The sequence below is a fragment of the Mercenaria mercenaria genome, chromosome 11, assembly GCF_021730395.1.
Source record: "Mercenaria mercenaria strain notata chromosome 11, MADL_Memer_1, whole genome shotgun sequence".
Lineage (NCBI taxonomy): Eukaryota > Metazoa > Mollusca > Bivalvia > Venerida > Veneridae > Mercenaria > Mercenaria mercenaria.
Window position 1 is genome coordinate 1560909 of NC_069371.1, and position 15976 is coordinate 1576884.

The 15976-nt window shown below is 35.2% G+C and overlaps 1 protein-coding gene across 1 annotated transcript in view; it reads left to right on the forward strand.

Annotated features, from left to right (window-relative positions):
• The window catches only part of LOC123531448 (E3 ubiquitin-protein ligase UBR4-like), a 25724-nt gene continuing 9748 nt past the window's right edge, over window positions 1-15976 (forward strand). Inside the window, exons 1-6 of the mRNA XM_053518355.1 lie at window positions 1-55; window positions 1338-1486; window positions 1821-1891; window positions 11090-11237; window positions 12559-12726; window positions 13187-13312. Coding sequence (XP_053374330.1) covers window positions 1-55; window positions 1338-1486; window positions 1821-1891; window positions 11090-11237; window positions 12559-12726; window positions 13187-13312 — 717 coding nt within the window. The remainder of the gene's footprint in view (window positions 56-1337; window positions 1487-1820; window positions 1892-11089; window positions 11238-12558; window positions 12727-13186; window positions 13313-15976) is intronic.

Genomic DNA, 15976 nt, shown 5'->3' on the forward strand with positions numbered 1-15976 from the left:
ATGTTGCACAAAAGATGTTCTGGAAAAAATGCTACTCAACAGCAAGTCAGGAAAGGTAACTGGTTCTGTCAATTTCAGTGTAATGTCCCACTGGGTGGTTGGCTGAGATATTAAAGTATTTGTAAATTTGATATGTAAAGGCTCATATAGAATTTCCTATTTCTATATGCCCAAAGGGACGTATTATGTTATTCCCCCTGGTGTCCGTCCATCTGTCTGTCCGTATGTTCGCAAATTTGTGTCCACTCTAACTCTTGAACCCCTTGAAGGATTTCAAAGAAACTTGACACAAATGTTAACCACATCAAGGTGACGTTCAGATTACATGTTTCGGATGGCTTGCTTCAAGGTAAAGGTCACACTCGGGGGTCAAAGGTCATATGAGTTTGTTTCATGTCCGCTTTGTAACTCTTGAGCTGATTGAAGGATTTCAAAGAAACTTACACATATGTACACAACATATGATGTGCAGAGCGCGTGTTTCAGATGACTCGCTTCAAGGTCAAGGTCACTCTTAGGGGTCAAAGGTCATACGACTTTGTTTCGTGTGTATATTGCTCTGCATTGCAGTGCTCATGTTTTTGTTTGGCAGATCCCTTTTTTGTTCACTTACAATAAATTTTTTTAAATTACTTCTCTTTTATGTTATGTTACTATAAATAGCTTATTTTGTAACTTTTTATTATTGGCCGTAGGGAAAAACGGAAACCACTTTTCTGTGGTACAACATTGATGGTACCTCTAATTTTTAGGTGTATCTGTACTTGGTAAGGATTTTTTTGTGAACATTTTTTTGTGGACTTGATTTTTTTTTCGAATTTCTTCTCTTTTTTGTTCCTGTCCTTTGATCTTCAACAGTCAAGTTCTTTAAATTTTGCTCCCATCCTCTGATAAAGCCTTCCGGCATATATTGCCCCGCTTGGCGAGCTCTTGTTAGTTATACTTAAAGTAAAAAAACTAAAGAATGAAGTACTATGTTTTAACCCAAATTTCTCCCCATGCTTAAAACAGATCAGAAAAACTCATCTCTGAAAAAATTCTTGCAGGTTATGTGTTTGTGTTTACATTCAATAAGTGTATGTATAGATAAATAGTGGAAATCATTTACGTGCATGCCTGGTATTTGGTTTGATTAATAAGCGTGTATTGTATTTCTCAATAACATCCTTAACTTTCTTTAGGAAAGATTTTGATTTGTTTGTTTCAGCTGTGCATCTTGTAATATGTACCTTGTTTATGTCAAGTTTGTCTCTCATTTTTTTGCCAAAAGTTTAAACATATACTTTTTTTTCAGAATTTGATGAACACATTATGTTGTTTATTGTTCTATGTTGTAGAGATACCTGTTGCCTTGTTGAAGTTAGGTGACCAGACTGGTTCTACTTCACCACCATTAGAGCATGAGATCAGTGTCACCCAGGAGATTGATAGCGACTGGGAGGAAGATCTGAGTCATGAGGAGGAAGATACTGCAGGAGAAGATTCTGTAAGTGTTCCAGTCTGCTGCGAACATTTTCTAATCAAGAGACTTTTCTGAAATATGTTAAGAAGTACACAAAGCTTGTATTAGCATGACAGTAGTTCGATGAAATACTCTGTTGCAAATTTTTTGAAATCTGTGAAATCTTTAATGTTTGCTTGAATTTAGGGTTGCGTCCATCCACAAAATTAAATCCCATCAGATGAAATTTTCTAAAATATGAAATCAGTAAATTCATATCCGTACAGATTATCTGCTTTTGGCCGTACCATAAAATTTCATGCCCGTGTAAATGTATCATTTCACAGAACTGTTATAAAAGTTGTCTTTTTTAATTTAGGGTGAAGAATCTTTGAACAACAAACTATGTATATTCACAGTTACACAGAAAGAATTTATGAACCAGCATTGGTAAGTATGACTAAAGTAATTTAAAACCGTGATGTAGATAATATTTATTCTTTCAATGAATGGTTAAAATTTATTTCATGGAATGAAGATTATTTTTGGTGTTCACATGACCTCAAAATTTTTTGTGGTATTATACATTGTATATATTTCAACAAACTGCTGATTTTAATGAAATAAAACTTAAAAATCTATTTATGTAAAAGTTTTAGTTGCAGTTTGAATGAGCTTCAGTTGCCCAGGCCCTGTGTTCACAAAACACTTTTCAGTCTCAGCTGAGCTTGAGTTTGAAATTTTAATATCAATTTTTCTAAAACTTCAAGGTTAAATTCCAACTGAGACTGACCATCAGTACTGAATAGACACTTGAAAATAGTTATTAACTTAAAATTTAGTTTTAAACATGCTATTTAGATATAAATGACAAATAAAGTTTCATTATCAAACTCAGCTGAGACTGAAAATGTTTTGTGAACACGGGGCCTGATTTTGGCTGAATTTTCCTAGATTTAACTTCATTTGGCCAGACTATAGCTGCAGTGGGCCAGACTAAGTTACAATTTCCCAGACTTCAGTTGTAGTCATCCAGACTTAAATTTTATGCACTAGTTTGAATGTTTCTGCAAGGAAACCAGAGCTGACAAGAAGTTCATTAGTCTGCAGCCATTTTTAGCTCACCTGAGCACAAAGTGCTCATAGTGAGATATTGTGATCATGCTGTGTAAGTCGTGCGTCCGTCAAGTTGTCCGTCCGTCGTCAACATTTGTGTTTAAATAAAATCTCCTCCAAAACCAATGAATGGATTTTGATGAAACTTGGCCATGATGTTCCTTTGGTGGTCTCTACCAAAGTTGTTCAAATGGTTCCGTTTGGGTTGCACATGGGGGCTGCCAAAACAAAAATAGAAAAAACTTCTAACAACATCTCCTTCTAAACCGATTGTCCGATCAAATTTGAAATAATTTCACATAAATGGTCCTTATGTCACGTTCAAACCAAAAGAATTGTTCAAATTATACCAGTTGTCAAAAAAAAAAACATGGCTGCTAGAGGGTGTGGTCACTTTTCCCTATATGTATATAGTGGAAACTTTAAAAATCTTCTAGTGTGAAACTGCTTGCCCGATTTTAGAATAATTTTACTCAAATGGTCCTTTTGTGACCTTCTATCAAGAATGTTCAAGTTATTTTGATTTGTCAAAAAACATGGCCGTCAGAGGGCATGGTCACTTTTCCTTATATGAATATAATGGAAACTTTAAAAATCTTCTTGTGTGAAACTGCTTGCCTGATTTTAGAATAATTTTACTCAAATGGTCCCTGTGTGACCCTCTACCAAGATTGTTTAAATTATTTTGATTTGTCAAAAAACATGGCCGCCAGAGGGCGTGGTCACTTTTCCCTATATGTATATTTTGGTGATGTACAGTATATACTTAGTAAAGTCAGTGTGTTGAAAAATTCCCCGGGGATATTCCTTTGACAGTGATTAAATCGTAGAGAGATACAAACAGCGCGCTCGCCCTATGGCCTCTTTTCAAAGAATACAGGAACAAGCATCCTAAGCCAAAGTACGTTTGTATTTCCGGACAAGATTTTTTGCAGATGGGCGTGTTGTACATGACGCTTTTCCACATGTGAACTTTGATAGGCTATTTGAAATGGACATGATAAACAGTCAAGATGTTTCATATGAAAAGAGCAATGTGAGTAATGAGCCCCAGTCCCAGCCCCCGCCCCAGCCCTTTTAAACTAGATCAGCATACATGGTTGGGCCTCAGAGTTCACACATGGCCCCCAACAGCAACAGCAGCAGTTTGGTAAAATTTGAGCAATACGCCGACAAACCAGAAATACGTAAGTCCCCCACCCCGGATTCTCCCTATGAACACTGCTGTAAATTCATTACAAATTGATCAAACACCAAAATCTCCCGATTTCTCGGGATACAACCAGCACCTGCAAATGTAGGCAGCAAAATGTGCTAAACAGATTGAACACCTCTGGGTGAGCAAACGTCCACGGTAAATACGGTAAATCAATTATGTATGGATCAAGAGAATGTTTTGGATAATAATGAAGTGCGTATTCAAATGAGTGATTTTAGAGCTCAGCAAGCCATGACAAATTCTCAAACTGACAGTACGCCAATGAACACGTTAAATTCATCGTCGGGAATTGAAACTTCAAATATCAACCTTCATCAAAATCAGCTAAATATGAACAAGAGCAGTTTCATAGAAACTTCTACGCTGTTTCGTGATTCATCGCACATTCTTGCTGAACAATCATGTCCGATAGAGGATATTAGTGTGCACGCAACGTTAAATGATATATCACAAAATACTGTATCAGAGCCAAGTACACAAATAAATGAGCATACGGTGTCTGATAAACAAACTTCTGGTAAAAGTAAAATTGTTAATGGTAATTTTAGTCATTCTTCAACGCAAAGTTTCCCGTGCTAGAGATCGACTCAACGCGCCACGCAATTTTTCGAGTCCATATGGACGCAATAGGGATAGGTTTTCCCTACGTCTAAAAATAGAACACTGAAAATCACGTGCAGAATTCACAGGACGTGGGAAATGAAGTTAAAAGCTAGGACATACAGGAGAAGGGCACGATTAAATGCGCGTATATGAATATAAATGGACTGTGTAGTAGACGCACAAATAAACTAAATACTGATTTTGTGAAGGATTTTTTTTAGTAAAAAAGATGTGCTGTTTTTACAGAAACATGGGCCTGATTCCCTTTCAGAGTTACAGATGGATGGTTTTGAATACTTTGTTCTAAATAGGGAAAATATTAAAATAATAATTCGAAACGTAACTCGGGTGGTATTATTATTTATGTTAAAAGTCAATATGTTTGATGGAGAATGTCAAATATTTGCGTCACAGGAGATATAATTTGGTTACGTCTTTCTGGTAAAAAATTGTTAAAAAAAAAAAAAAAAGATTTCTACATTGGGTTTTGCTATGTTATTCCGGATGATAGTAGCAGGAACTCAATGGGTTTATAACAATGTATTTGATAGATTTTATAGAGTCTGTTGTATATGTGGAGAACTTAGCAAATGATGATTCTTATTATTCAATTTTTGGCGATTTTTTAAATCTCGCACGTCAACTTTTTCCAGATTTTGTCGAGCATGACAGTGTTAATACAGGTAATATCGATTTATTTCCCGACGGCTATGAGACAGATACTGTGATTAAGAGATCGTCATGTGATCGAGTCACGTAAACAATAACGGCAGATTTATTAGACTTTGCAAGCAAAATGGTTTTAGAATTGTAAATGGTAGAAAAGGTACTGAAAAATAACTTGGGAAAATATACCTGTGTAACCAGTAGGGTAGCAGCATTGTAGATTATTTACTTTGTAAATCTGATTTGTTTCATAACATTTTTTCTTTTGATATTGGGGATCCAAATATTGTATCTGACATTGTTTGATAACTGTTACATATGCATTTGATAAAGAAGCTGAACATACATTATCTATCCAGGTGTACCTACTGAAAATGAACCGATTTTAAATTGAATATAAATGCTCATGGAAGCCTAAACATAAACAAGAATATTAGATAAACTAGTAGCAGAGAATGTTCAAAATTTTTAAGTGAGTTGTTAGACGAAATTAATCTATGTACAGTTAATGAAAAAGTTGACAGTTGTATTTTTTGATTTTGAATGTAATGCGGCTTTTCCGTTTATTAAGCGATCGGGTAAACAAAATAATAGTGAAATTTCCCATTCAAGCAATCATCAACCGTGGTTTAATGAAGACATGTTTATAAAAGAAAAATAAATTTTTTAAGTGTTTAGATAACTATAGGAAATGTAACAATGATATAAATAGAGTAAATATGGGGCAGCGAGATCAGAATATAAACAACATGAGAAAATGTAAATTTAATTATGATAAGAAAAAAACAAAGAAACTTTGGACGTAGAGGTAAAAATGCCCGCCTATATTGGAAAATGTTAAAAGAAAACTGCCGGAATCAAACAGTTCAAATATTTCATTATCAACTTTTGAACATTATTTTCCAGCAGTAAATAATCCTGAGGACAGATATTTTTGTACCAGAAAGATGATATTATAGATTTTGTACATAGGTATGAAAATAATGAGTTTAAAGTCATGTTTGAAGAACTTAATAGAAAACTATCTCTTGAAGAAATTGACCAATTGCTATTAATCATTTAAAAAATAATAAGTCTGGGAGGTCCTGACCTTTTGTAAATGAACTTTTTTTTGCTGGGAAGGACATATTATTACCTGTACTATATGTATTATTCAATAAGATTTTTGGGAAAACGGATAATTTTCCTATTAGATGGTCTGAAGGTTATGTGATACCATTACATAAAAAGGGAAGTATAAACAATGTAGAAAATTACAGAGGTATTACTCTTTTAAAGCGTTTAGGGGAAGCTGTTCACACGTAATTTAAATAACAACTGAAAGATTGGGCCGAAAACTATAATGTGTATATTGAGGGACAAGCAGGTTTTAGAGCAAAAATGAGCACAGTCGTAATGTTTTTTGTATTGAATGGTTTAATAACGCATGTATTAAATGAAGGAAAAACCCTTTATACATTGTTTGTGGATTACACTGAAGCTTTTGATTATGTTGTACGTGATAATCTCTGGTACAAGTTAATTAAGCTAGGTCTTAGAGGAAATATTGTAAATGTCAATGACAATGACAATGACAATGACAATTTTTTATTTGACCATGGCCACCGGCCCATATCAAACAAATACAGCAAATATAATATGAATACAAAACTGGTACCCAACAATGGGTTGAATGTAGTATTACAAATAAACCACTACTATCAATTCTAACTACATACAAATGTGGTATAATACAAAAAGACATTATGATATAATTGCAGTGACCTTTACAAAAAGTACACACAGTTGCCCGCGAAATGTTTAGGTATAACTCACTTTTAATACAATTTTAGAACAAAACAAACCTATGGGGCATACCTTACAATTCAAGACAGGTATGCAAAATATAACATAATAACAGTATCAAGTGTACAGTACATAAAATTGAGTTGAGCATTAAACCAAGGGTTATGCATTTAACATAATTATTTTTCCTTTCTTTCAATGCAAAGTATGCATATTTTGCTAAATTAAGAATAATGGTATATGATGTTGAACTCATTAAAACATTGAATTTATGTAAATTTGGGTCATAAGGTCAATGTATGAATCAGTCAAATCTAGAGTTAAGCATTGTAACCAATTAAGTAATGAATATACATGTATGCTTGGGGTAAGACAGGGGGAGTGTTTGTCTCCCTTTTTATTTTCTATGGTTTTAAATGACCTAGAAGAAATGTTTATAAATAGTAACATGGAAGGTATTAACGTTAATATGTTTAAAGTATTCATGTTGCTTTATGCTGATGACATAGTTATTTTTGCTAATACTGCTGAAGAATTACAAAGGAGTTTAAATTATTATATGATTATTGCTGCACATGGAAACTGAAGGTAAATGTTTCAAAAACAAAAGTAGTAATAATTAAAAAGGGTGGTTCCGTTCCCAGAAACACAACGTTTTATTATAATGGTAAGGGTTGAAATAGTGAACAAATTTAGCTACTTAGGTATTGTTTTTACTACTGGAGGATCTCTTAGTAGTGCGCAAGATACATTAGCCGACAAGCCCTTAAGGCCATGTATATACTAGATAAATATTATATAAATTCACTTACATTCCGCCTAGACATAAATTAGAGTTGTTTGACAAACTTGTTTCTCCTATTTAAATTATTGCTGTGAAGTTACATGTTTTTGCAAAAAGTCAGTCTTTAGAGAGGGTTCATATGCAATTCTGTAAGAAATTACTGGAGTAAAGAAAACCACACAAAAGATTTATTTATGGGGAATTTGGACGGGTTTCTTACAAAACTACTCATTGACAAATGCTTCAGGTTATAAAGTATTGGTTAAGAATATTGACATTAAGGCAAGACAAATAGTGTTATATTGTTTATCATTATTGAGAAACGACATGAGTTATATCCAAACAAGGTAACTGGTGTACTTTACTTAAAAATTTGCTTGTTCTCTTGGTTTGGCAGAAGCGTGGTGTACCAAGAGTAGGTAATGATAAAATGTTTCTTTCTTTAGTAAAGCAAAGGTTAAATGATCAGTTCGTGCAAAATTGGAATGATCGATTAAATAACTCAAGTAAGCATTATTTTATAGATCAATCGCATCATTCAAGTTTCAACCATATCTTGAAAGTTTAATACCATAAGTTCAGTCAAGCTTTGTCTCGTTTAAGAGTATCATCCCATAGATTACTAATTGAAGCAGAAGTGAATAAACCACTAAGAATACCATACACGACAGAAAATGTCAAATTTGTAACAGATTAGACGATGATATCATTTGTTATTGAATGTATTTTATAACCAAAATATAGAAAAAAGTATATACCAAAAAGGTTCTGGACAAATCCTAGTATGTATAAGTTTGTAGAGCTAGTAACTTCCGAGAATAAAACACTGTTGAAAACTTAGGTATGTATACATATCATGCCTTTGAATTAAAAACTTGAGAATGTATAGATAATTTAATGTATATCACACAGATGACTTGTATATGCATTGCAAGGTATTGAGTATGCATAAACGAAAAGTAAAGGAAATTTTAAGTATTTATATTAGTTTTATTTAGAGTAAGAATAATTAGACCTTATTTTCGATGATTCATATAAGGTCTTCCTATTAGCTAAATGTTGTTTTAATGTAAATCATCTGTAGGATAGCTAGCCTTGTAATTTTTATTTTCGACAAGGCTTTGCATCCATATTGTAGCACAAAAATATAATGTACTATGTAGTTATGTACTTTTGTATTTATAAGCTAATGACAGTGTGTTGTTGTTGTCTTGTTGTCTCTGTTAAAATTGTTTTCAGATATGTTACATAAATATCCTTAAACTGATTGTGAAACTGCTATTTGAAATTGGCTTACCAGTCTCGTAAATTATCTTTCTTCCGGAAACATTGAACGTAACTAAAAGGTGAATGTTGACATTCTAAAATCGCTGTAAGGTTAATACATTTGAAATGCACTCTGCTATGACATTATTTTGATAACTTATTTCTATTTCTTACTGGCCTTCTCCGGTGAATAATATGTACTTTCCTCAGAAAATAGGGTTTCATTAAACTCAATGTCAGTTTTGCTAGATGTTTATGTTACTATATTAGTATGTGTCATTGAAATACTATATTTGTTTTGTACACTGTCCGCTATTGTATTTGTGTCAAATGTATGTCATCATGGGCTTTTTAGCCTATTTGATTTGAAATAAAAAAATTTCTGTCTCGAGGGTTCAACGCAATAAGGGCATATCTACATATAATAACTATATGTAGATACGCCCTTATTGCATTGAACCCTCGGTCTGTCAAAATGTCTATAATGGAAACTTCAAAAATCTTCTTGTGTGAAACTGCTAGCCCTATTTTAGAATAATTTTACAAGAATGGTTCTTGTGTGACTCTCTACGAAGATTGTTCAAATTAATTCGATTCGTCAAAAAACGTGGCTGCCCGGGGGCGTGGTCACTTTTTTTTCTGTGAATCAATAATAGCTAGAGCAGGGTGTCCACTGGGATTTTAAAAGTTGGAGCCACCAGTTTAGCCACTTTCAAAATTTTGGAGCCTCTTTGAGCCACTTTTGAGCCAATCCAACTTTTAAAATCCCAGCGGACTGTCAAAACATGCGTCATCGCATCAGCTGATTACTTGCTATCTGTTTTTTCGATGCAGAATACCCGAGACACACGAAACTGGAACCTCGCTTCTGGATCAAATACACAATAACACACCATGGGAAAAAATGAAAATATATATGGAGCCATAATTGTTCGCCACTCAAGATTTTTTTAAGCCACTTTAGTCAAAGTTGGAGCCACTGGCTCCAGATACGATAGGCAGTGGACGCCCTGGCTAGAGCCTGGCTATTTGGCGTGTGATATCAGATTTGTAATGTCCAATGTAGTTGTTCAAATTATTGCCCTGGGTTCAAAAGTGTGTGTGACATGTATATAATATAGGCTAACATAGAAGAAACCTAACTCTGTACTTAAACACACTTAAAGCCTTGTACACAGGTGAGCGCTTTAGGGCCAATGACCCTCTTGTTCCTTATATTTTTATGCCCCCGGCATCTACTGATGCGGGAGGCATATAGTGATTGTCCTGTCCGTCCGTCCGTACGAGGTTAACCAAATGGGACCGTTTCGTCTATCATCAGTACCCCTTACTAGAATAACTTGATACTAATGCAGATGTAACCTGTAACCATTCCTTATATTCAGACATCACCTGACCTCAGTTTGACCTTGACCTTGACCTCATTTTGGACTTAGGTTGCTTTATATGGATCATCTCTTGGTTAACCAAATGGGACTGTTTCATCTAGCATCAATACGGCTTACAAGAATGAAATGATACTAATCCAGATGTATCCTGTGACCATTCCTCATCTTCAAACATCACCTGACCTCAGTTTGACCTTGACCTTGACCTCATTTTGGACTTGGGTTGCTTCATATAGGCCATCTCTTGGTTAACCAAATGGGACCGTTTCGTTTAGCATCAATATCGCTTACAAGAATGAATTGATACTAATACAGATGTAACCTATGACCATTCCTCATCTTCAAACATCGTCTGACCTCAGTTTGACCTTGACCTTGTTTTGGACTTAGGTTGCTTTGTATCGACAAGGATGCCACCAGGGGCATCAAGCGTTTATTGAACGCAGCTCCTTGTTATTGTTTGGTTTACTCAAAGGCCTGGATATCTCCAACTTACTTGTGGCTTATGGTGATCAGTGTTCTACTGTATTATCATTTATGCACATTTAATCCTTACCCTGCTAAATTTCTATAATGAACTTGTCCAGCTTTCAATTTGGACAGTACTATTAACTGTTAAAAGGGGTGCATACCAAAAAGATACTGACTGAATAGCAAACAGTGCAGATTATGATCAGACTGCATGGATGTGCTGGCTTATCATGATCTACACTGGTCGCAAAGGCAGAATTAGTTGTTTCTTGCATTGATAAGGGTTAACTTTCCACAACATTTCTGTCAGTTTCAGATATATTTTTTGAATTGTAAAATATTTTGTGTAGGTATCACTGCCACACATGCAAGATGATAGATGGTGTTGAAGTGTGTACCGTGTGTGCCAAGGTGTGTCACAAAGATCATGACCTGACCTATGCCAAATTTTACTCATTTTTCTGTGATTGTGGAGCCAAGGAAGATGGCAGCTGTAAGGTCAGTTTGCATTTTGATGCACCCACTTGATGGATTTCAAAGAAACTTGACACAAATGTTCACCACACCGAGACGACGTGCAGAGTGCATGCTTTGGATGTCTCGCTCCAAGGTCAAGGTCACACTTAGGGGTCAAAGGTCATATCAGTTTGTTTCGTGTCTGCTCTGTAACTCTTGAACTGCTTGAAGGATTTCAAAGAAACTTGGACAAATGTTCACCACACTGAGACAACATGCAGAGGACATGTTTCAGATGACTCGCTTCAAGGTAAAGGTCACACTTAGGGGTCAAAGGTCATATCAGTTTGCTTCTTTTTTTCTTTCTTTTTTCTTTTTCTAGATCAATTACCAACCTCACTGGGTCAAGTCCCATAACTCTGACATGTATTTTGGGCAAATTATGCCCCCTTTTGGACTTAGAAAATTCTGGTTAAAGTTTTACATGCAAGTTACTATCTCCAAAACTAATGCAGATATTGAATTGAAACTTCACTTGTGCCTTCGGGGTTATAAAACTAGTTGATAGCAGCAAATCCCATAACTCTGACCTTCATTTTGGTCAAATTATGTCCCCTTTTGAACTTAAAACTCTTTTGATATTTAACCTTGTTGGGTAATATTTTCCTGCTTCTGGGACAATATTTCGAATAGTCGAGCTTGGCTGTCTTACTGACAGCTCTTGTATGAGTTATATAGGAAAAAAATATTTAAAAAATTATCTGATCCTATTCCAAGACTGTTTAATAATAATTACCTGATGACCCTAAGTAATATGATGTCACTTGATTGTGGATGTCACTTGATTGTGACCTTGACCTTCGGACCTACTTTCTTGTTTTCTAAATTACAGCCTTGAAATTTGGATGACATACACAGTTTTGCACACCGATCGTAAAACTGAATTTCATTGACCATGAATGTGACCTACTGACTTTCTTGATATTTTAGCATCAGTTTGACATTTGAAACATGAAGCTCATATTACTCAGGTGAGCGATCCAGGGTCATCATGACCCTCTTGTATGAAAGTGATATTTGAATGCACAGTATATAGATAATATAGATAAAAGTGATAATAGCAGATGTTTCCTGTTGTGTTCATAATTGTAGATTTTCAAGGATAAATAAGATGTTCATCTTGTTTTAGGTCTTAGTATTTTGACTTCTGAGTAGAGATAAAATGTATTTTACTAATCATAATTTATCTATATTCAGCTGGCATCACATAATCACAAACATGTGGCATGAATTCATGCTTATTCCAAATAAGAATGAAAAATGTCCCAGTATACTTTTGTACATAGATTTGTCTATATTTTAGGAGGAGACAGCTCCATTACCAGGACAGCTGTTGAGGCCCCGACCAACATCACCACCGCCAGATATGAGCCCATTCTTCCTGAGAGAGTTTGTGAAGGGACATGCCAATGATGTGTTTGAAGACTACCCACAACTCCTGACAGAGATGGCGCTCAGACTTCCACATCAGGTATGTTCATAACATTCTTAAAAACAAGAGAATGGCTCCTTAAATATTAACAATAAATGAATAAGTTGTATGACTGTATCTTATTGTGAAATCATTGGTATTTGTGGTATTTTTATTCAGGAAAGTCAGTCTCGACATAAAAGCAAACTTCTTGTTCATGTTACCTTGATAAATGAAAATCCGGAAATATATATCCTGATGAAATACCTTTCTTGGGGGCAAAAAACTATTACCATGAAATTGAATAATTTCACAGTAGCTCTGTTGTTTATTTTAGACGAGTGTGTATGTTAGATCTATATACTGTGCATTCAAATATCACTTCTGCTTGATACTTAGATTTTATATAAGGTTTTTCTTTGCAACTTACTATAGATTTTGGTTCAATATATTCAAGCACTGCAGTTTCACACCCCATGATGATATTTTCTTGCATGTAAAACATAATTTCTGGTTTTAGTTAAAGAAGATTGGAGACAGTGTTCAAGGTGTGTCTACAGCCACATTTGATGCTGCATGGAACACCACACTAGCCGAGTACATGATGACACAGAGAACACCATTTGTCAAAAAACAAGCAAGAAAAGTAAGTTTATTATAGAAAAATAGCGGACATTCAAGTCTTTTTCTTGACTGTGGTTTTTATTTTCATCCAGTGGTATGGAATTATGCTTATTTGTTAAATACTAAAATGGTTGAAAATGTCATTTGTCTACATTAAGAAACCAATGAGAACAACAACAAAATGTTTTTTGTTTGCTGGCAAGATCAATCTTATTTTCACAAATGAATTAAAAAATTACTATTACATCATCAGCAAATATGAAAATTTAGCTGCATGAGTACAAACAACTCAAGTTCTCGATATTTTCTGATGTGAGAAATTGAAAATGAAAAATGATTCCTGAGTAGTGTGCCTTCGTTGAGGTTTGAAATTGGATGCAGTGTACTCATATCCATACTAGATTAATTGTACCATAGATGGGTTGCAATTTGAATTTTATAATGTGACTTTTGGAAGACCAGAGACATTGTTCATTTCATTATTCATATGCAAGTTTTCACTTCAACTGAAATCACTGCCCAAGGGATACTAAAATAGCTCCAGAAAACTGGTGAAAATATTTTGCATTGCAGTGAAAAATACAGAGGAAAATGTATTATATCTTATTTTTTCTCATCTTTTTTAGCTCACCTGTCACGAAGTGACAAGGTGAGCTTTTGTGATCGCGCAGTGTCCGTCGTCCGTGCGTGCGTGCGTCCGTCCGTGCGTAAACTTTTCCTTGTGACATCTCTAGAGGTCACATTTTTCATGGGATCTTTATGAAAATGGGTCAGAATGTTCATCTTGGTAAATTCTAGGTCAAGTTCGAAACTGGGTCACGTCCCTTCAAAAACTAGGTCAGTAGGTCTAAAAATAGAAAAACCTTGTGACCTCTCTAGAGGCCATAATTTTCAATGGATCTTCATGAAAATTGGTCAGAATGTTCACCTTGATGATATCTAGGTCAAGTTTGAAACTGGGTCACGTGCCTTCAAAAACTAGGTCAGTAGGTCTAAAAATAGAAAAACCTTGTGACCTCTCTAGAGGCCATATATTTCACAAGATCTTCATAAAAATTGGTCAGAATGTTCATCTTGATAATATCTAGGTCAAGTTTGATACTGGGTCACGTGCCATCAAAAACTAGGTCAGTAGGTCAAATAATAGAAAAACCTTGTGACCTCTCTAAAGGCCATATTTTTCATGGGATCTGTATGAAAGTTGGTCTGAATGTTCATCTTGATGATATCTAGGTCAAGTTTGAAACTGGGTCACGTGCGGTCAAAAACTAGGTCAGTAGGTCTAAAAATAGAAAAACCTTTTGACCTTTCTAGAGGCCATATATTTCACAAGATCTTCATGAAAATTGGTCAGAATGTTCACCTTGATGATATCTAGGTCATGTTCGAAACTGGGTCACGTGCAATCAAAAACTAGGTCAGTAGGTCAAATAATAGAAAAACCTTGTGACCTCACTAGAGGCCATATTTTTCATGGGATCTGTATGAAAGTTGGTCTGAATGTTCATCTTGATGATATCTAGGTCAGGTTCGAAACTGGGTCACGTGCGGTCAAAAACTAGGTCAGTAGGTCTAAAAATAGAAAAACCTTGTGACCTCTCTAGAGGCCATATATTTCATGAAATATTCATGAAAATTGGTCAGAATGTTCACCTTGATGTTATCTAAGTCAAGTTCGAAAGTGGGTCACGTGCCATCAAAAACTAGGTCAGTAGGTCAAATAATAGAAAAACCTTGTGACCTCTCTAGAGGCCATATTTTCCATGGGATTTGTATGAAAGTTGGTCTGAATGTTCATCTTGATGATATCTAGGTCAAGTTCGAAAGTGGGTTAAGTGCCATCAAAAACTAGGTCAGTAGGTCAAATAATAGAAAAACCTTGTGACCTCTCTAAAGGCCATATTTTTCAATGGATCTTCATGAAAGTTGGTCTGAATGTTCATCTTGATGATATCTAGGTCAAGTTCGAAACAGGGTCATGTGCGGTCAAAAACTAGGTCAGTAGGTCTAAAAATAGAAAAACCTTGTGACCTCTCTAGAGGCCATACTTGTGAATGGATCTCCATAAAAATTGGTCAGAATGTTCATCTTGATGATATCTAGGTCAAATTCGAAAGTGGGTCACGTGCCATCAAAAAGTAGGTCAGTAGGTCAAATAATGAAAAAACGTTGTGACCTCTCTAGAGGCCATATTTTTCATGGGATCTGTAGGAAAGTTGGTCTGAATGTTTATCTTGATGATATCTAGGTCAAGTTTGAAACTGGGTCAACTGCGATCAAAAACTAGGTCAGTAGGTCTTGAAATAGAAAAACCTTGTGACCTCTCTAGAGGCCATACCCTTGAATGGATCTTCATGAAAATTGGTCAGTATGTTCACCTTGATGATATCTAGGTCAAGTTTGAAACTGGGTCACGTGCCTTAAAAAATTAGGTCAATAGGTCAAATAATAGAAAAACCTTGTGACCTCTCTAGAGACCATATTTTTCAATGGATCTTCATGAAAATTGCCCGCCCGCTTAGCTCAGTAGGTAGAGCGTCGGTCTATGGATCGCGGGGTCGTGAGTTCGATCCTCGGGCGGGGCATATGTTCTCCGTGACTATTTGATAAACGACATTGTGTCTGAAATCATTTGTCCTCCACCTCTGATTCATGTGGGGAAGTTGGCAGTTACTTGCGGAGAACA